The sequence below is a fragment of the Heptranchias perlo genome, chromosome 38 (genome assembly GCF_035084215.1).
Source record: "Heptranchias perlo isolate sHepPer1 chromosome 38, sHepPer1.hap1, whole genome shotgun sequence".
In the NCBI taxonomy this organism is placed as follows: Eukaryota; Metazoa; Chordata; class Chondrichthyes; order Hexanchiformes; family Hexanchidae; genus Heptranchias; species Heptranchias perlo.
The window spans coordinates 11,432,901-11,455,864 of record NC_090362.1 but is presented as its reverse complement, the minus strand read 5'-3'; the positions used below and the strand labels follow the sequence as shown (position 1 = coordinate 11,455,864).

Sequence of the window (22,964 nt, the reverse complement as noted above, 5' to 3'; positions counted from 1 at the left end):
CCCTTGTTTAGTTCTATCTTGCCCCTCTGAAATTTGGATTGCCTTCTTACATTTCGACAATTTTCTCAATCGTTACCTAGGGAAAGGGTTGATTCTCCAGCATTGTTTGTAGTTCTACCTTCGCAGCACAATTGTGCACGTCCGTTTTTTAACTTTTAAAAATTCATTCTCGGGATATTGGCGTTGCTGGCAAGGCCGGCATTTGTTGCCCATTCCTAGTTCCCCTTGAGAAGGTGGTGGTGGGCCGCCATGAACCGCTCACTCCCTGGTGGGATTCAGACTTGTATGTTAGTGGTGTACTGTGAGCTGTTGGGCTAGTGGTGACTGCAGGAACACTTTACAAGTTCTGTCTGCTCTGTACCGTGTTACTGTTGAGGTGTGAAATAATCAGCATTTTCAGGAACATAATGTTAAAGAATCTAGAATAAATTCATTTATAGCCCGAGGTCGTTTATCCAAATTGATTAGTTAACCGACCTGGCTGGACTGCTGAGCATGCCCTGTATGAATAATTCATTTGTTGTATTGTATATCAGTTTCCACGCTGAACTGGTATCATTTAACGCAGTACAGCACTGGAGTTAACATTGGATCAGTTCTCTGAATGATTCACTTATCCAAATAGGTGTATCTCCTGAATGTATTTGGTTAAATGGCATCTGATTACACTTCCTGAAATTTACTCAGGACTCCTGAAGTTATGTGCCGGCTACAACTCTAGTCAAGCCATCTCCATGATAAGTTTGTCTTCCCTTCTTCCCAGAATCAATGGGCTTTTAAAACCCAAGTTTGATGTCATTTAACCACAGCTTCCTGGTTTACCTCATCATCTCTCATGCTGTTTTCAACATTAGTGATGCCCTGCACTGTGGGGCCTTAGCCCCACCCCCTCACCGGGTGCCCTCCACAGTGGGGTCCCAGCCCCCTCGTCTGGTGCCTTGCACTGTTGTGTTCTAAGCTGGATAGCCCGGTGGTGAAGGACAGAATACTAGAGCCTGGTCTTCAGTTGCTTCCAAGCCTTTATTCACACAGATCCACATTACACACACCACACCCTAGATAAGCTCTCTTATAAATGGATACGAGAGCCCTAATTGATACACACCACCTGAATACAATTAACACTCATTGGTATAAATCACATGGATACAATTGACACATGGGGCCTCGGCCCCCTCACCTGATGCCTGCACTGTGGGACCTTGGCCCTTCCTTGCTGTTTGTCAATAAAACAAATCAACAGATAACCTAAGCTCTGAGAAGAGCAAACCTTAGTCCATGACCCTGGTCTACATTGCTGGTAAAAACTACCTTAGAAAATTGCTGAGCTGCAGTACAAGTGGTGCACCCAATTTTCTCTCCTCCACTCCTGAAGGCCTGGCTTGTACTGGGGTGGGTCCCATGGGCACAGACCACCCACCTTGCCTCACCCAAGTGATTATGCTTTATTTTTGAGCTTGGGTGTTTATCATTGGGCAGGCCCTTGGACTATGGAAGGCATCTTTATAGTTCCTTTTCTTTAAAAAAAAAGTGTATTTGAGTACAATGAAGGTGGATTTTGAACAACACGGGTTAGATACTTCTATGTTAGATTGGGTATAATCTGTACAAATTGTGTAGAGTTTTATACATTTATAGAGATTTTAATCTTAATCACTTGCTTTTATAATTGTATAATATGTACAAATTGAGAATAGTGGTCTTGTAGCGTTAAGCAATGACAAGGTGGAAACCGGTCTCATATTTTCTTATTAGAAAGAAGAAAGTGGGGGGTCTGGAAGCACCACTAGGATCACTAACTCAGTATCAGATGGCCAGGTAGGGTGGAGATTATAAAGCTCTATATAGTGTATGGGGTGGCACCTTATATTGAATATTGAAAATACTGCATTTTTCGATAACTATCGATATTGTGCCTTATGTTGATTTTGGGAATTAATTTTGGCCCTGGGGTTTCCTGCTGGCAATCTGAATTCCAAACGCCCCTTCCCTATTCACCTTTGATACTGCACTGTGTTTGTATCTACTGATCTCTTCATTGAATCAGCTTTAAAATATCGATATGTCATTGTATATGGATCAGTAATTGGTGAAATTTCCATCAATGTGCCACCCCTAGTATAGTGCAGTAGTTGGTTTGCGTTTGCCTTGTAGTCTATCAAAACCCCATCCATCCACTTACTCACTCACTGAATCACCCTCTAACGCAAAAACTGAGCCTTCAGCTGCACAGATGGGCCTTAGCTGATGCAGCATAATTCCCTCTGAGTTGGAAAAGTAGGGGCAAGAGTGAGCATGGAATCTGTGTCTTCTCTCACTTTGCTCCTTCATATTCAGCTTTACCACATTTGCTGGCTCTGGGATGAAATAAACTGTTCATGTTCCTGACTTTGAGTTGCTATGAGGCAGTCCTATCTACAGGTTCAGACAGACCCTGGTTAAACTTGTTGAACCTGCAGCTGTTGCTGTGAGTTGGGCATCTTAACAACATTAGACGGTGTGATTTGCATAAAACTTTTCCGTTTTATAAACTAAACTGTTTGTCCCAGTGAACCAATTAGAAGCCTGAAGTTGGCAGTAAATAATGCCCATTTGATCGACTACAATGTGCCTAAACTCTTAGAGCTTCAGCTTGCATTTTCATGGTGATGATTTTGGTTGCATCTCTCAAAAGAGACCTGTAAGTGTTCTATGATTATGTTTGTATAGGAATCCAAGGAAACATTTAAATAATATTTTATTTGATTTTTCTTCTCTTTCTAAGCCACTTTCACGTTAAGTTTTATATATTACGGGTCATCTCATTGGGTTATTCCATTCAGCTTGGTCTCCTTTACAGTTATATGTTTGCAGTATCTTTGGTCCACCTAGCCAACATTAATCCCACAACCAAAAATAGTAAATGGTCATTGCTGTTTATGGGACCTTGCTGTGCGCAAATAGGCTGCCGTGTTTGTTTACATAACAGTGACTACATTTCAAAAGTACTTCATTGCAGTGAAGTACTTTGCAATGTCTTGAAGACATAAAGAGCAGTATATAAATCAAAGTTTTTATGTGTAAGGAAAATATGAAAAACAGGTGACCCTTTATTTTCAGACATGACTTGTTATCCTACGCATAACGCTGCTGTGAAACCCTGAAGTATTGGCACCACTTGCCCCTTTAAGATACTTTTGGTAACTTCTCATTTCCATATCCGAGAAGAGCACACCCACCCTCTAACATAGTTGTCTTCAGTTCTTGTGACCAAAGGAGGCCAACAGCACAAGATTGAAACCTTGAGAGCCATTTCTCCAACTGAACTGGCTCTCACAGCTAATTTATGTAGGGGTCAAACTGCTAGTTAACTTCTAGTTACACAAAACGACTTAAACAAAATTATAGAAACAGAACAAGTGGCAAAAAGTCAAAAGTTTGGTAACTCAGTGTGTCACCGGTCAAACACATCCAGGGCTCACTCCAGCACTAGATCCACAGTAGCAGAGGGTAAGAAATAGGGTATGTGGAAGACTATTCCAAAAGTGATCACTACACCTAAAAGATGAACAATTTACCTTTCTTCTTCTGCTATACTCCACATACTATATACTACAGAATATAGCCCTCCCAAAGTTAGTGCTCTTCAGGAGGATGGAGGACCTTTCTGCTTGGGTCCGGGGCACAGGTAAGCAACAGTTACTTGAACTGTATATTGGTTTTAACAGTAAAGTTTAGACATTGTTTGGAATTGCTATACAGACATGGCACCTTTATCAGACCAGGTAGCAACTAATGCTAAAGTAGAATGGCTTTTGACCATATCTTGGCAAGGGAGGGGGAAAGTGCTCTTCTTGCTGAAAGGTTGCAGTACACAACTTTTGCTACAAGGAGCTCTTAGGTTGGCTGCAGGATAGCGATACTTTGAGATACCCTCATAGCTTCATTCTGTCCACAGCTGAGAATCTCCTGAATCCATGTCATGTTTGGACTACTTTGGTATGGTACAAGGATACCACCGTTGTCAGCTGAACTAAATTAAACTTGGGCAGAATCGTTGGCCTTAATACATAGTCTGATTGTTACCAGTTATGCGGCTTATTGGTGCTATCGTGCATGTATCTCTGTCAGAAGACTGAGGGTGCTACACTTTTTTTACATGCATATAGTGTGGAAGATAATCTGCCAGTTATATTACTAACCTGCCAAGCAAGGTAATAGAGGGAAAAACAAAGGGTTATTAAAGGTGCAAATGGATACCACGATGTCCCAGAGGGATAAGCGATGATGGCCTAAGTGGCATTTCTCTTTCCTGACTTTTCTTATGTTCTTGTAAATAAGTAACTGAAAAGACAGCAGCTGCTCTGTCAGGAGAAGCCAGCGTAATGATCTTCGCACAATGCCTCCTGTTGTACCTGCAGCATCAGAGCCTTGGACCATGATTGTTTCTAAATATTTTCTTCAACTTTTTCTCTTTCCCCAAAAACAAATTACACAAACATTAAACAGCAGTTGAATCTGTTGACCTTTCAACTTAGTCTCTATTTGGTAAGATGTACATAATCCATTGCCCCCATTTATTAACACCCTGCACATTACTGCTGCTCAAGCATTCCTCACAACTGATTTGTCCAAGGACCATTATTGTCCCCAAGAAGAGATCATTGGGACCCTGAAATAGGAAAACGTTCCCTCTCCCAGCACCATCATCCGTCACTTTGAGCACAAAATGGATATTAAAAAAGGCAATGTAACTTGCCCGAGTGATGACTTTTAAATGTTGGACAAGCAGAACAAGAAAGTTCTTGGTGTAATTAAGGATAACATTTCAAGGAACTTTTTAAAAGTATGATTGACCTGGAATGCCTGAATGCTGCATTTAAGGCCTATGATGTAATGCTGCTGAAGCCAGATGGAAAAGTGTGTCCCATTTGATGATGATCTGCATTGTTAATGTTGTAGTATAGTAATTTATGTTGCTATGTTACTGTGGCTTCCTGCCACAGAAGGAACTTGTACAAACACTCCTCTGACCCACAGTATAGCTATTTACTGAGTGGCTATTTTGGGCCTTTGGCTGTGATAATTTAATGCAGGAAGTTTTGAAAGAGACATCCTTAAGGGTTTTTAAAAATTAATTCATGGCATGTGGGCTTCGCTGGCAAGGCTAGCATTTATTGCCCATCCCTAATTGCCCTTGAGAAGGTGAGCCGCTGCCTTGAACTGCTGCAGTCTGTGTGGTGAAGGCATTCCAATGGTGCTGTTAGGTAGGGAGTTCCAGGATTTTGACCCAGCGACGATGAAGGAAGAGCGATATATTTCCAATTTAGGATAGTGTGTGACTTGGAGGGGATGGTGGTGGTGTTCCCATGCGCCTGCTGCTCTTGTCCTTCGCACACTGTTCAGCGCACAGACATTTATCTCCACGTGCATTACATTGACGTTCCTCAAAACACAAGATGGAGTCACGTTAGACTGTTATGTCTTAAAGAGCAACATCCACCATACAAGCTGCACAGAGCTCTCGTGTTCTACATCAGATACCTCATCTTCCATCAAAAACATGATATCAAAATTATCAACTAATAACAGACTTGAAGTCTAAAAAACACCTCATAAAATGAGATTGACAGTGGACATGCTATCCAGGCCATGTTTCCCTTTACCCGTCACGGGATCCCACTGGGATTTGTTGTCTGCAGACAACATTTCCTTTGCAATTTCCTCCATTTTGGTATTACTTGTGCTTCACCGGTATCTCTACCAAAGCAGTTGACCTCAAAATAATCCACATTTGTCTAATAGGCTGAGATTCTGAGCACAGGCCTGGAAATCACTGCCCTGGGCCAAGTTTTCATAATCATTCTCTTCTCACAAAGTGAGTGGGTAATCCATTTGCAAACATAGAAACAGGAGTATGCCATTCAGCCCCTTGAGCCTGTTCTGCCATTCAAATAGATCTTGGCCGATAGGTACCTCAGTTCCATTTACCTGCCATTGCTCCATATCCCTTGATATCCTTATCCTTATCTAACAAAAATCTATCAATCTTAGTCTTGAACATTTCAATTGACCCAGCATCCACAGCCTTTTGGGGGACAGAGTTCCAGATTTCCACGACATGTGGGAAAAAATACTTCCTGATTTCGCTCCTAAATGGTCTAGCTCTAATTTTAGGATTTTGCCCCCTTGTTCGGATTCCCCCACTTTGGGAAACAGCTTCTCTGTATGTACCCTATCAAATCCCTTTATCATTTTAAACACCTGAATTAGATCAACCCTCAACCTTCTAAACTCAAGGAATACAAGTAAACTTTATACAACCTGTCCTCATTATTGATCCCTCTAAGCCCTGGTATCAGTCTGGTATTCCTGCTGTGTACCTTTCCAACACCAATATATCTTTCCTGAGGTTCGTGCCCAAAACTGAATGCCGTACTTCAGATGGGGTCTGACCATCACTTCCTCACATTAGTATTCCAACCCCCTTGAGGTAAAGGCCAACATTCCATTAGTTCTTTTGGTTAACTTTTGTACCTGTGCACTAGCTTTTAGTGATTTGTGTACATAGACACCTAAATTCCATTGCTCCTCCAAAGCTACTAGTCTCTCGCCATTAAGAAAATGTTTGTCTTGGATCCAAAGTGGATGACCTCACTCTTCTCCATATTAAACTCCATCTGCCACAGTTTTGCCCACTTACTTAATCCATCTATGCCCCTTTTGTAACTTCCATCTACACAACTTACTGTGCATATATTAGGTGATATAATGCTGGTGGATTATATTTGATCATGGACATATTTAACAGTGCGAGGATACAACTGATCCTCTCGTCACCGCAACAGTCAAAGCACCTCAAGTGCATGAGACATTTTATGGTACCTATGGCACATGCAGTCAGACTATACACAAATGATCCAACTGATCTGGATGCCACCTGTGTTGACTTCAGGGCCATCCTGGTAACCAAGTTGAAATGATCTTTGTTGGGCAAATATTGATGTATTGAAAGGAGGTGACCTTCACCATGGTTGCATTCACACAGCTTTTCTAACAGGTGGAATCCTGAGAGCCCAAGGAACACTCCTCTATTGTAACTATTTCTAGGGCAAATGGAGTTGCTGAGCCTAAACCTGCTGGAATGTAGAGCAATACATCAGTCTCTTGCAGCTTCAACTTGTAGTGCAATGTATGTATTCACATCAAAATAGACTTTTGCAGAGAACTGAACTACAATAGATCTGGCTGGCAAGGAGGGCACTGGTTACTTTAGAAAGACATACCCAAGGAATGGAAGCTCCAAGGTGCATTCAAAAGGTTGTCTCAATTAACAATTCTAGAACTCGTATGTTCTGAGGCAATGAGTATTTTCTCAGTCAAAAAGCCTTTCATAGAACCTTTTTGCTGTGCCAACTAAACATAGTGCAAAAAAAGGAAAGATGCGTTATTTTAATTCACAGCAAATTGGTATTCACACCTGTTGGGGAGCCCATTAATGCTGCTCTTATTAATGGTGTCAAAGTGACCAACTCCCACCCTAGGGAGCAGTAATCTGCAAGGACATTGAGATTTTTAAATTCAGTGGTGTGGAAATCAAAAAGCACCTGTACTCACCAAACAGATTGTTGAAATCCATATGGTTACATCCCCAAATCTATGGCACTTACTTGTCTTCCACCTCTTCTAAAACAAAAATTTCCATAAAAGACTGGCTCCAAATATCCCTTCCCAGCTGTCAAAGATACTAGGGCTGTTGCTACTGAGGTCAACACTAACAAATCATCCCATCTCTTGAAGGAGATGTTAAGCCAAGGGCTTGTCTACCTGCTCCAATGGAACCAAAAGATCCCACTGTATTTTTTGAAGAAGAGCAGGGAATTCTTCCAGTGGCCAGGCTACTATTCCTCCCTTGATCAACTCCATCAAAAACAGTGATCTGGCCATTTATTCATTTGCTGTTTGTGGGACCTTGCTATGCGCAAATGGACTGCCACATTTGCCTAGATAACAGTGACTGCACTTCAAAATTAATACATTGGTCGTAAAGTGTTTTTGAATGTTCCGTGCACATGTTTGGGTTCTATGTAAGTACAAGTCCTTTTTTCTTGCTGAATTGCCTTCACCTGTGTAGGTTTGAGAACAAGTTCTCTTCAACAAAACTAAAGCCTCAGTGAGATTTAAACTTGGTCCTTAGTGCAATCTCTCTAAAGTACCAAAATTCAGAGTCATTAATGTCTTCGACACGAAAATGATATTTCTAATGACAGCTGCTTGAAGTTCAGAGCATTGCTTCAGTAATAATCCTTATACTCAATTCTTCAGAGGTAAAGTAGACTTTTTTGGGGTGGCATAATGCAACTGAAAAGAAGAGGAACAGACATCTGAGTTACAGTGGTGATTATTGTGAACATAAAAGGCCTGGAAAATTTGTCCTATGGCACTAAAAGGCAAGCACCAGAGCCTTCCAGCAGCTGAATGCACACTGTATCAGCTTTCATTTGGCCACTCGTAGTTGACTACGTTTGAACTCCTGTATACAAGGGAATAGAATCCCTGATAATTCCACCTGAATAGCACAGCCAACAGACGCTGTTTATAAAGCTTTGCTGGCGCATTCTCTGCCGTCTATATGAGGAGCTTTGAGCTGTTCTTGCATTCCTGGAATATACACAAAGGCCTGGCTCTACGACCAGCGACTTGTGCTGTTCCAGCCATGATCTAAAAAGACCATCTCTTCAGCTAAGAGCTTAATGATGGAAAGGGTCTCTGTGACCACCCCCCACCCCCCAACTACTCAATGTCTAAAGTAGCACAAAGAAAGGATGTGCCACCTACTGTCATCAGCATTTTGTTCCTTCATAAAAATGGTGTAGTTGGAGAACATCAGATCTTGCAGATTCTCCTCACCTCCTCTTGTATGAGTACACAGTGTTTCTTGGTTGACGTACGGAGCTGCAACCCGAAAGAAAATCAGAAACTGCTCCCTTTTCTTTCCTGCTTCACAAAAATCTAAAACTGAACAAAGTGGATGAGAGCAATTTACCTCTCTCGCTATGTAACTAGAACAAAAGAAGGCTTAGGGAATGGATTTTGCAGTTTGTAACCTAGCAAGACAGATGGCCATCACAGCGTTAGTAGCCATTGTGTTCCCCACTTTCAAACAGTTTGCATTTGTAGAGCAGCCACACGGAGTAATCCTAACACACTGATTTGGCTACAGGAGATTGTACAGTTTTCAGGCATTTGACAGCCTATTTTCTTAACCATCTCGACTCCCCTTCTAAAAAGGCTGTATTTTTGGATAGATCATGAACAACTGATTGGTTACTCACCAGTAGGTCCCAGTGTTTACTTGTCTCTCCTTGCAACAAGGGCTTTCTGAGGTACTCTTTACCCACTGTTACCAGATGTTTCGTTGTTAGGAGCATGTTCAAAAAATTCATGAATCTAAGATTAAAATTGTGTGTTATGCAGGCGAAGCTGAGATATCTCTCAAGCCACCGATATCCATTTTGACTCCACAAGCTTTAGAATTAATGTACAAGAATGAGTATTCTTGTTGAGTGGGTCCACATTGGCCTACTCAGTTGGTCTTCTGCTAAGATTCTGGCTTCCTGCTCAATCTTCTGGTATTTAAGGACCCCATTTTACACCATGCTCGTACTCTGAACACTAGTTTGCTTTTTTTGAACGTTTGCAGAGAATTATGGTAGTCGTTTGAGTGTAAATTGTGCTGAGTTAGTTACTCTGATCTGATCAGAATTCAGAATGAAAATTTTGATTACCACATTATGGATTTGCCTATCTGCATATAATATGAAATTTATTTCTGGCCAGTATGATCAGCTGATGGAAATCTATCTTCAATGTGAGTAGTCATATTGTGGAGCATTGCAAATACAGTGGGGAGTGACTGCACGTTTCAAATACTGAATTAGTCTGACTGGCAGTAATTTGGAATTATGACAAATGGATTAGGATTGTCTCTCGTCAGTAATCTAGTCATTGTGCTTCTAGTTGAGTAATCACCCTGACTGTCATGTGTAATTCATTCTACAGGTGTAACATAATCTGTATGCCACATTGACCCAGTTAACCCTTTATTTGTTACTGGGGAATGTATTTATTAATACATGTATGTTGGGTAATTGGTTTTAGGATTGACTTAAAGATTTGAGAATCAAAAATAAAATTTCATTTTAGTCGATCGTAAACCAGTTACCCAACATATAAGTATTTAGCTGAGTGGCGTCTGTAAAGTGTAGAAGTTAGGTGGAGCATCATTGACTGAAGGTCACTAAATTAGCCTGGTATTCAGGAAAACTATGAACTGGCTACTTAATGTTCTCCCCAAATGACTTTACTTTTCCAAATGTCATCTTTCTAGATTACAAGACAATTGTATATGATTTTGATATGAGTGGCACTGACCTAATGATGCATTCTGGAGTCCACGGTGTGAGATACCAATATGTAATCTCTTGCATTCACCGAGTTGCTATTTTCCAGATCTACCGATGCCAACATCAGTTGAAGAAAAGTAGTGCCGGTGGCCCAAAATTCCCTCAAAGTTGGCATTGATAAGGCACAGGTGGATGAACTCTACCAAATATCCTTCTGCAGAATCAGTGATTTTACAACAGGTGCAATCCCAGTGTGGAAAATTGCCAAAACTTCCTACCAGTAACCCTGAGCCAATGGGAAAGTCTAGGATTGCTCACTTGGGGGTAAAATGAACCACAGAAACAACAATGCAGGCTCAAAATATCAGATGTATTGGGCAAACAAGTTCTGGCGCCAAATGAGACAACTGACTTATAACTGTCACTGACCCCAATATGGAAATTAACTACCTCTTCCCACCCTGCGCCCACATCCTTCTATTCCCTTCTCCCTCATGAATGCAGCAAGCCTCCCCTTAAATATGTCAGTGCTATCTGCTTCAACCACTTTATGTGGCATTGAGTTCCACATGCTCTCCATTCCCTGTGTAAAGAAATCCCTCTTAAATTCTTTATTTCATCTGATAGTGGCCAACTTATATTTATGCTCCCTTGTTCTGGACTCACCAGTGGAAACAGTTTCTCCACATCCACCCTATCGAACACCTTCATAATTTTAAAGACCTCTATCAGGTCTCCTCTTGGTGGTCTTCTCTTTTCCAGCCTTCTCGATCTTTACTGATAGTTATGTATTACACGCGGGTGATGTGCTGATAAGATCTAGGAAATTATACTTAGAGATCAGGAGGGCTGTGTATTTTATTTCTGCTGCTTCATTTCTAGGAGGATGGTGTTGGTACCCATCCTCAACCTCTGGAATCTGAACAAATTCCTCAAGAAACAAACATTCAAAATGAAAGTAAACAAGTCTTCCAACCCAGATGGTATCTGTCCCGGAATGCTGAAGGACATAATTAGAGGCACTAACCATAATTTTTGAAGATCTTTGGAAAAGGGAATTGTGCCAAAGGACTGGAGGTGGGGAAATATTACACAACCGTTCAAGAAAGGGGAAAGGTATACACTAGGAAGTTGTTAGGCCAGTTAGTCTTACCTCAGCTGTAAATAAACCGCTAGAGTTCTTAGTACAGGATGGAATTAGTGAGTACCTGAGAAAGGCAGGTGCTACTTGATTAATTTAAGAATTTTTTGAAGAAATCTCAATGTGTAGATGAGAGGTTATAGTGGATGTTGTATATATTGATATTTAGAAGGTGTTTGATAGGAGCCCTATTAATAAAATTAAGGCAAATGATATTAAATGGAACATAGCCACATGGATAGAGATGGTTGGGGACAGGCAATTGTAAAATGTAATATGGCAAACTGGATTGATAACAGTTAAACTTTCTGAGAACACAACATAAGCAATGTTGTAATGGGAAAGTTTATCTGTTGGGAGTACTATGTGCAGTTCTGGACACCCTATTCCATGGAAAGGGGACAGCTAAGATTCGTTCGAATGATACCAGGAATGAGAAATTATAGTTTTAATGAGAGGTTATAGCAGTGCTATAACCTCTCATTAAAACTATAATTTCTCATTCCTGGTATCATTAGGATTTTTTTCATTGGGGCAGAGAAGGTTAAGGGCAATCTAATAGAGGTTTTCAAGATTATGAATGACTTTGAGGCAGTAAATAATGAAAGATTATTTCTACTGGTTAGTGAATCAGCAATGAGGGGGTATAGGCTGAGGATTATCACTCAAAACAAAAAGGGCAATCTTTTTACAGAGGGTTAGAAGAACATGGAATACTACATCACAAATGGCTATTGAGGCAGAGACTAGATCATCATTTAAGTATTTGAAACGGAAGAATATAAAAGGATAATGGGAAAGGGCAAGGGAATAGGATTAGGATAGACTGTGCCAGTTGAAGAGCTATCACCAGTATGTGGGCTGAATTACCATCTTCCATTTTGTCATTTCTGTGATTACTCTACCTATCATTATGAGGTGATGTGTCCTGCACAGGAGCCATCAGTCTCAGAGGCATGCTTTCTTTCCAGCTGTCAAGGAGTGACAATGTAAAGCTTTTATTCTTTCCAGTACTGTTCTTTTAATAGAAGATGCTGTCTTTCAGCATTGCCGTTGCTTTTTGTTAAGTGCTTGTAGGTGATAAGTGCACACTTCAAATTCCAGACGCAGCTCAATTGGCTGACTCATTCGATGCCAGACATAGTCAACCGTGCCTGAGAGTTTACTGACCTTATCTTCCTCATGGTGTGGAGAAATCACCAATCCCACTTGTCTGAGGCATTGGAGGCAGGTTTCAGATTACAAAGAGGAGTTCTAGGGAAAGTGGAGTTGAGGTCGAAGATCAACTATGATCTTATTGAATGGTGGAGCAGTCTCAAGGGGCCGTATGACCTACTCCTGCTCCTATTTCTTATGTTCTTATAATCCTAGAGAACACGTCCCACAATCTTGAGGACTAAGTTCAGACTGGTATAGCCTCTGCATTGGCAATTCTAAGTTTAAAGTTGGCCTTGCTACAGTATTGTGAACCTTGGGACAGTCATAAAATGAACAGCCAGCACTGTAAAAGTTCAGAGAAGAGTGGGTTGGAAAAATCTAATTATGAAGTTGCTGTTGTATCCTCTTAATTCAGGGCTGAATTTCCAACCCAGAGACAGCCTGTGTAACTCTGCATTTCTAAAGGCTCCACCAAAACCCAGCTATAACCTGCTTCTGCTTGCTCCTTGTGTCTTGGTCAGTTGGATGACAACCATAAATTTTTGTAAAAGGATCAAGATATTCATTGCCTGAAGACGGGAGCAAGAACCAACTGCTTAACTGTAGACAGCTACACCCAGTACTCGGATAGTTAGAAGTCTAGTACTACGCCATTTACGAGTTGGGTGAATTTTATTAACTGAGCCAATAGATGGAATGCTTATTTTAAAATAACTCACCTTGACGGACAAAGAAGGGATAGAGAGGATCTCCTCGTGCAGGGAGAGCACAAGTCAGGTGATCTGCTCCAGCTGGAGGTGGGTAGCCTGAATTTAGGTTGGTGCGATCCTAGGTGTGTTGAGAGTAAAGGGATTGCAATATCTCACCTTTACCAGAATAATGAGGGGTCATGATTGGCACAAAACAAGCAACTATTCCTTCGAAAGGAGTTAAACCCTTTTCCAGTATTTGGGTGTCCCATTACAGCAGAGATGCCCAAGCTTTGTCTTCATGGAGTTGTGTAGGTGTGTATCATGGAACCTCGGGGCTCTGTACATGTGTAGCATAGAACCTCAGGGCTGTGTGCGTGTGTACCATGGAACCTCAGGGCTGTGTGCGTGTGTACCATAGAACCTCGGGGCTGTATGCGTGTGTACCACAGAACCTCGGGGCTGTGTGCGTGTATACCATGAAACCGCCTATATAAATATCGGGTCCCACTAATTTGCATAGATTTCCAGTTCCTGACACTAACAGATCTTAGTGCCCTGGTTTAGGATTTATCCACCAGTGAGGCATTGTTGTATAGTCCTTTCCAAGCCTCCGGGCCCACACAATTTCAACAGGGCAAAGCAACAAATAAGAAATAATTGCAAAAAGCACTGAGCAGCCTGGTCTTCGAAGCGTGGACCATGGGTTGCACCCCTACTTTATAGGGTTTTGTTATATTTCAGTAAAGTGTTGAAATGTTCTCTGTTGCTGATTGTGTCTGATGATGACACTGGCTATCTTTAATTTCCTGCATTTTGCAGTACTTCACAGGCTTGGAGTGTGGACACAAATTCTGTATGCAGTGCTGGAATGAATACTTAACTACAAAGATCATAGAGGAAGGTATGGGACAGGTATGTATCCGCTCTGCAGCATTTGTTTCCATTGTTCAGGCACTGAAATTTTTGTGAGTGTGACTATGCATTGGTGAACTCATTTGTTTTACATCTCTCTGCAGACTATATCCTGCCCAGCTCATGGCTGTGATATCCTAGTTGATGACAACACAGTTATGTAAGTATTGTTTTAATAGCTGAAACTTGTTACCGTTTGCACAAGCGGTTACGGATAAGGCAGAGTCACTGTAAAGATTCTAGTTCTGAGGTGAATGACTATTGTCACTGGGATTGCAGTGAAATGTAATGGTGTGAAATTTTTGTACTACATCCACTTGAACTGTGAAAAACACTGAACAGTTCAGTTTCAGGTCCTGTGCTTCCAAATTTAGATTGTGCCTGTAGAGAGTATTTTGTGCGATATGATGAAATGCTGGTGGTTGCAGGACTGTCACTGGAGGTGGTAGTGGCAAGAGCAATTTGAAGTGGTGAGTTAAGAGAATCTCACAATATTAGACTGTAGTGGCTTAAGTATATTTTTTCCATAGCATATTGGTACCAACACTCTCATTGTTGTCACTAGGTTTATTTAATGTAGTTACAATGTAGAAAGTGGTCACATAAAAACAAAAAAAAGTGGGAGTCCTTAGCGATTCTTGTAATAGGAGGTCACAGTAACGGGGCTCTTTTTTTGAGGTGGGGTGCAAGGATGGTTATTCTTTGTTAAAATGTAGAGACTGGTAACTGCAGCCTGCCTTAATATGCTCCTGTAATTTGTTTTTAATATAATTTACCTCGATGGTTGCATGTTGTCCTGAACACCTCCACTTACCTAAACATTACTTAACTTCACTAGCAAACTTATGCTAATATATGCTCATTTTGTGTTGAAGGAAAAAACTTGCATTTGTATAGCACCTTTCATGACCTCAGGACATCGCAAAGCGCTTTACAGCCAGTAAAATACTGTTCAAGCGTAGTCACTTCTAATGTAGGAACTGCGGCAGCCAATTTGTGCACAGCAATGTGATAATGACCAGATAATCTGTTTTAGTGATGTTGGTTGAGGGATAAATATTGGCCAAGACACAGGAGGGAACTCCCCTGCTCCTCTTCGAAGTAGTGCCATGGGATCTTTTTCACCCACCTGAGATGGCATACAGGGCCTCGGTTTAACGTCTCATCCGACAGTGCAGCTTTCCCTCAGTGCTGCACTGGAGTATCTGCCTGAATTATGTGCTGGAAGATATTACAGCTGTCAAGTCCATTGCTCACACTCGATGATTTGGCACTCGGCTTTTGCACCTCATACAAATTATAAATGCTAACTTGGTGGTCACATATGCCACAGCCCACACCAAGTTCTCCTGTTGCCGAAATATTATAGCTCACACCTGAGTAAGAAAGATGTGGATTTGCTCCCACTTCCAGACTTGAGCACAGTCTTAGCTGGCACTCCAGTGCAGCACTGAGGGAATTTTGAGTTGTCAGTGGCGCAGTCCCTTCTGATGAGATGGGAAACTGAGAGTATCTGTTGATGAGGGTGTTAAAAATCCCTTTCTGAAGAAGTGAAGGGAACTCTCCCAGTGTCATTCACTCACCACCAAAAGAAACGGATTAGGGGGTCACTCATCCCATCAGTGTTTGAGATCTTGTTGTGCACAAAACAGCTGCTACATTTGGCTACATAATAAAAGTAATTCATCGTATGTGAAGTATTTTGAGGTGTTTGAGAGTCATGGTATGCTGCAATATAAATGTTATTGGTCTTTAAGTATAGCACTGTCATTCGTACTGGCGCCCTTGAGTGGCAGAGAATCAGCTGGATTCTTGTAACTTTTTTATAAGTCAAATGGCTTTATTCCATTTATCCATTAGGAGACAACCCTTTTCAGTCTGTTGGTCTCATTAACCAAGTCATTCCCATAGCTATTTGAGGTTTCTGGGGTTCTGTATCATTTATCTAAGTACTGTATTGGTTATTTATTTCAAACTGTTTTTGTGGTTGTGCAAATTTTGTTTAGATTGTAACTAATTTCACATTGTTACTTCCATGTGTGTGCAGACTGTAAACAGTTAATGGGCTGTGTATTGAGAAATGACGTTCATATGGTGCCACCTGGGTCATAGCACCAAGTAAATGTGGGATACAGATCATAATTGACCATAATTAGGGAGTGTTGCCCACAAACAACCAAACTGGCTCTTACTGCTATAAATCATCTTTCGCAGATGAAACTATAGTTTTGTTGATTTATTTTTGTGTGGGGACTTTTGTGTTGGTGGAGATGTAAGGTTTAGGATGAACTCAGAGCCATTTTTGTACAATATCTGTCAATGCTACAAGGAGTGAAATTTTGCTGATGTAGAGTTATGTGAAGATCACATTTTACTCGTTATTCAATAGCAGCTTTGATCCAAACAACATTGAGATTAATTTATTTTGATGTAGGTTGGACAAACTACAACTGCATGCTTTGTTCCTCATTCAAGCCTGCTACTTCCTACACCATCTTAGATTTACTTTGCATGCTTGTCCCCTTGTTTCTTCAATAATTGGTGCAGTTTGGGATAATAATTTACTCACATTAGAGGGTTCTGCAGAAACCAAAAACACTGTAATCTCAAGCATTACATTGGAATTTGGGGAAGAGGAACACATGAGCACCCTTTGTAAAGTTGAATAATAGGGAAGATGATGTTGGTTTCAAAGAGGACTCGATAACCCTAAGTGATGCTGGAGAGTAATACCAAGACTTGTTTTTCTCGGGATCACTTCTGGCAGTGGATGAGTTTAAGGGTTTGTCCCTGCATAAGTTTCCTGAGTCCCTCCTGCATCATCCCATGGGAGAATACCACTCACCAACCATCACTTGTACATGAGGCAGGCCGAGTACAGCAGAGGAATGTTGCGCTGTTCACTTCCTGAACCCCTGTTGTGTGACAGAGTATCTATGAGTGGGCGGGTCACTGCAAACTCAGTTCAGCAACTCTGGACAGGGAGATGAGCTTCAAAGGGATGAATGCCCTTTCGTCATTCTTGACTTGTGTTCTTTCACATGTATGTTGGTGAGCATTGTTTTTCCTCCTGGTAACCATCGCATAACTTAAATGGATGTAATTCCTTTTGCAAAGTGAAGATGGGCAGCAGCTTAGTTCTGATTGATTTGTGATTTCAGTTTACTTGATTTGTATACAAGCTGACAATCATTTAATTTCAACATGTTCTGTTTACACAAGGTTTATGTTGATGACAACCCTGCCAACTTGCATTTGCCCTGATGTTTGTTGCTATGTTGTCATAGAGCCGTGTTTCAGTTCCAAATCTGCAAGTTGCTGCAGTTGGGTCCTTTTCATTTGTGCATTGTTTAGGCTGAAGATGGGGATTCATTTGTACTGCACCCGTTTCTATAACTGCATCTGGCTGAAGGCTTCACGTTCCATTGCTTACCTCCTTCTACATAAGAACATAAGAAATGGGAACAGGAGTAGGCCGTACAGCCCCTCGAGCCTGCTCCGCCATTCAATAATCATAGCTGATCTTCACCTTAACTCCACTTTCCTGCCCGATCTCCATATCCCTTGATTCCCCTAGAGTCCAAAAATCTGTCTATCTCAGCCTTGAACATATTCAACGACTCTAGTTTGCTGTTGGCCTTGCTTTATAACCAAACTGACATGTACCAGGGCAGCTGTGTCCTCACTTACTATATAACGGTAAAAATTAATGCTTGGGGCAGTTGGTATTCATCTGGATGTTGCTGAATACCAACACAGCAAGTTAGATACAAATGAGGACGGCCATTTGGCCCATCTTAACTCATCCATCCAGAAAAAGCTTACAGCTGCCCATCACAGCATCTAACGGCATAATTTGTATCACACGTTCAGGAAGATAGTTCAGTTATCAGAACCCTCACAGCAAAGAATTTTGTACGTTCAGAAAATCTAAAAACTCCCCTCCTCCACCCACCATCACCACTGAGCTAGGAGATCAGCACTGTTGCAGGGTGTAATTGGATTGGGTTGTTTCCTCCTTGTGAAATAGCTACTTTCTTCTTTCTCCTATTCCTATATGTTGTCAGTCTAATGGAAATTTCTTCTAAGAAATATGTTTCCGTTTATTTTCTCCAGGCGTTTGATCACAGATTCCAAAGTCAAGTTGAAGTACCAGCATTTAATAACAAACAGTTTTGTAGAGGTAAGGCTTTCTGTCTTTAGAACAAATACTGTGTGGAAGTGCAATAGGTAGAAATAAAAATGGAACTGTGTTGTAAAGGTGTGCATTGCATACATTGGCTGCTAAACTGGCATCATAGTAATTCAAAATAGTTTTTTTAAATATGTTTAATTTGGGTTTTAAATTGCTTTGCGAGATGACAGTAGTTGGAGCCTTGCAGTACTGAGTGGGGTTGGTTGTTAGGTGTGCACGAGAATTCGAGCAACACTGGGGTGTCATTAGATAATGACTGGGTCTGGCTGGAACCTGTCCCTTTTGTGCCACCTTCTCATCACCGTGCCTTTTTTTTAAACTGAGCGAGACACCAACAGTTGTGCTTTTCCATCGCAGTGCAATCGACTGTTAAAATGGTGCCCTGCCCCTGACTGTCACCATGTTATTAAAGTCCAGTACCCTGATGCAAAGCCAGTTCGCTGTAAATGTGGGCGGCAGTTCTGGTAAGTGTGCACAGCACAACAGATTTCTACCTAAATGCCACTCTTAGTTATTGGGTGTCTTTAAGTATCTGAATTGAAGTGTGAGTCACATAAATATTAAGTAAGATTTTTTTTTAAATTTACAGCTTCAACTGTGCTGAGAATTGGCACGATCCTGTTAAATGCAAGGTGAGACACAGATTCCTGCATGTACTCCCATCAATAAAATCACAGTACTATTTTCACATTAGTGATGTGACTGTATTCCTGTATAAGCTCAATTTATTAGTAAGATTTCAGTGAATTAAGTATAACTTTATCCCTTATATATTAAGTAGACTACAAAATACCAGGGAAACCATTGAAACGGACAGAATAAATGGGTTTAGGAGACAATTAGAGGTTGTTTCTAGAGACGGGATTAGGGAGATGGGGGAGGGGGAGCTTGGTGGGGTTTATCTCTGAAAAGGAGATGGATTTGTCAAACGTAATGGTTTTGTTCTATTCACCCTCTCTCTCTTTTGTACTAACTGTATCCTGAGATTAGATTGAGAAAAAGTGATGGTGACTGTCAATTAATTTTTCGCAATTGGGTTAGGGGAAAAAATAGAGATCTGGAAGGTTTGGAGTCCATGATTGTAGTTATGTGTGGACTGTGGAAGGAATGGGTTTGATGGGCTGAATGACTCTTGTTTCAAAGTTACTAGCTTGATTACTTATGGAGCTCACCATATTGCAGTGTGTTAGGATTCAAATTTGTGTCTGGGACACTTTACTTGGTGCATTTTCTGTCTTCATGGCTTTTGAGGAGACTGGGTCCAGTTGGTTTGAGAATTCTGGATGCATGACCATATCAGATCTGAGGAGAGGGGCCTCTGAGATTCATTTATTGAGATGTAGTAAATACTTGTCGCTAATTCAGGAGATTGTGCTATAAATGGACCTGGGTCAATAATGAGGAGCAAAGATGCTTCAAAAGGAATGTACACACAGAATAAACAGAGCTGCATCCACAAGGTACCCTTGTAAATGCAACAACACTCCTTTTCAAAGTGGCTCTGGTCTTTTTCCATGGATACCAGCCTTGAAAATCCTTATTTTGAGCAGTTAGAAATGTTCCTTTTATGAATATTAGTGACATTGATTGTTGGGAGCTAACTTGCATTTCCAGCTTTATGACTAAGTTCTAAGGTTGGGGAATCCTGGCTTTACCACAAACATTTTTTTTTTGTTACGCACTGCAGTTATCTGAATGTGGAACTGGAGTGTGAGGCATTCCGAATAAGACCACAACCTCTACGGGCCCTTGCGAGTTACAAATATCTAGCCCTGTTGATGTATAATACCCGCTGAGATATACCAAAAGACACAATGTGGAAATAAGGCGTGTGTGTGTTAGTTGTAAGATCCAAATGGACATTTGTAAACCAGGCAATGTATTGGAGACATCTTGTTTTTCAGTAGAAATAAGACATTGTCGTGATAATACTGAGTGAACAGGAAAGGCTACATTAAGCTCCAGGTGGTGCTGCTGGTGTCTTGAGTTCCCATGAGCTGAGTTCTGGAAAGTGTCACATGGAGACTAGAGCTTCCTACATGGAGGGAGAACCGCCGTGGAATGTTGCAGTGGATGAATATTTCATAGCACCAGCAGAGCCCAGATAGCAGGTCAATTTCTCGGGCGAGATGATGCAGGGAGAACGAGGAATGTTGTGCTGGAGTGCAATAAATGCCGTAATCACAACATCCACTGCAAATAGTTTTAAATTGCCAATGTTTGGGACATACTAATCTCCAAATTAGCTGAGGCTTTTCCAAAATGATCTTATGTGCTTACTGTGTATGTGGATGAGCTGGATTAGCTGCTGTATATAACATGTTTAATGGTATCTTCTTCCTTGTAGTGGTTGAAGAAGTGGATTAAAAAGTGCGATGATGACAGTGAAACCTCCAATTGGATTGCAGCAAACACTAAGGTAGAATACAGCAATCCTGGCAGACCTTCATGCTGACTAGCAACCTCCAGGGGCTACCAGTAAAAATTGGTACTTTGAGCAGTACCGTATACGGTTAGATGTCTGATACACCAGTATATTTAAAGATCAGTGTGTGAAGAATTGCAGAGAAGCCCTCTCTTATTGTCTTCATCCCGGGGTTGTGGGGGGGATGGTGGGTGGTGGTAGTCATTCTCAGAAACTGCTCATTTCAGAAACGGTTCCATCAGTTTTTTTTTCAGGCTTCTGCCCACAGAATTGCTTTGTGTCCCTACCAAAGAAATTGCTTGTGTGATCTCTCCCAGTTTTTGAACAATGTTCATATCTGTCTTTAGGATGAAGATAACTAGAGTGTTTAGACACTCCAAAAATTCCAGCTGTTCCCAGGTTTTACAAAATGGGGAGTGAGTAAAAGTAGGGTTGTGTGTACAGCTAAAGACAAAAGGCACATCTCTGTGCTTCCTGTGTTCTCTCTGCTTGGCACCTGTACAATTTTCTTCCATCTGGTACAGGATCCAAGTGACTCTTGCTCATGTGTGAGCATCGGTGGGTTATTTGCTATGTATGAGTTTGGGAGGAGACAGTGGAGAGTGTGCCAACCAAGCTTGAGCCTCTCCACATCCAGCGCCTACATCCCTGTGACTTCTGACATGGTGGACAGCGCTCTACAGGAGAAATGCGGAAGCCTTCATTGATTAAGACGCACATTTTCATAGGCCCCACAAGTTGCTGTTGGGTGTCCAATTACCTGCAAATGAGCCAGCCTTGAGCAATAGCAGAAGCAACGGTTAACAGAGTATGGGAGAGGGGTTTACTGAGGTTGCGGGGGCTCCATTTAAATGCTTTTCTCCAAGGTCCTCCTACTTAAAAGTGCTGTAACGACTTTGCTCAGTGAAGCACCAGCGTAAACTTATTTTAATGGTAAGTGATTCTCGTTTCCACCCCCAATGTATCCACAGTAAAGGATGGCTTTACACAGCTCACAGCAATAACTTGGTGATGTATTTTTATTCACTGTAGTCGAACATGAGCAGTACTCAGAGCACTATAGTTGCCATGGGAAGTCAGTGATCACTTAGAATTAAATAGAAATTACAACATGGAAACAGGCCATTCAGCCCAAGCTGTCTGTGTTAGTGTTTATCCTCCACATGAGCAATAGTCCTGATCGTAATGCCCCCCTGTTCCCATTTCCTTTCATTCCCCTTTCCTTCAACCACCGATCTAACCTATTCTTAAATGTTAACATGGTATCTTTTTCAATTGCTAACTCCATAGCCTCAACCTTCTGTAAAAATGTTTCTCCTGCTCTCTGTCCTAAATCCCTTACATTTAATCTCATATATGCTTGCCCCCTTTTTCTAGACCCCCTCAATCACTGGGAACAATCTATGCCTACATCTACTCTGTCCCCATCACTTCATAATGTTGAACACCTCTATCAAATTACCCCATGAGTTCTTCTGTTCTAATGAAAGCACCCCCGATTTTTCAAGTCTGTCTTTGTATTTCCTCATACGAGGCAGCATACTAATGAATCTACGCTGTCCTCTCTCTATTGCCTCAACATCTTTCCAATAATGTGGATTCCAAAACTGCACACAGTATTCCAATTGGTCTATCTACGGCTTTATATAGATTCACCATTATATCTCAACTTTTATATTCTATACCTCTTGCCAAAAACATCAGCTTTCTTTATGGTCTTATTCACTTGAGATGCTGCTTTTAATATCTTGTGAACCTGAACACCCCCCCCCCCTCCCAAATCCTTATCTCTTCCACATCTTCCAGTCTCCTGCCATTCAATGTATAATTACTACTTTTATTGTTTTTTAACCAAAATGTACCACCTCACATTTACTAACATTGAATTCCATCTGCCACTTTTTTCCCCATTCCACCATGTTATCACTATCCTCTTGCGACTTCTTTGGTCCTCAGAGTTATTTACTATGTCTTCTATTTTCGCCTTGTCTCCAAATCTGGACCCCTCTCCCTCTAGTCCTATATCCAAATCATTGATGTACACAGTGAACAGAAG

The 22,964-nt window shown here is 41.3% G+C and overlaps 1 protein-coding gene across 2 annotated transcripts in view; it reads left to right on the top strand.

The window, feature by feature from the left end:
- LOC137304748 (E3 ubiquitin-protein ligase ARIH1) overlaps nucleotides 1-22,964 on the top strand; it is a 53,695-nt gene that overhangs the window by 18,076 nt on the left and 12,655 nt on the right. Inside the window, exons 4-10 of one of the 2 annotated variants that reach the window (XM_067973441.1) lie at nucleotides 1,756-1,818; nucleotides 14,196-14,288; nucleotides 14,393-14,448; nucleotides 18,405-18,471; nucleotides 18,841-18,947; nucleotides 19,073-19,115; nucleotides 20,831-20,902. In XM_067973441.1, coding sequence (XP_067829542.1) covers nucleotides 1,756-1,818; nucleotides 14,196-14,288; nucleotides 14,393-14,448; nucleotides 18,405-18,471; nucleotides 18,841-18,947; nucleotides 19,073-19,115; nucleotides 20,831-20,902 — 501 coding nt within the window. The remainder of the gene's footprint in view (nucleotides 1-1,755; nucleotides 1,819-14,195; nucleotides 14,289-14,392; nucleotides 14,449-18,404; nucleotides 18,472-18,840; nucleotides 18,948-19,072; nucleotides 19,116-20,830; nucleotides 20,903-22,964) is intronic. The other variant, XM_067973442.1, reaches the window with a different exon arrangement.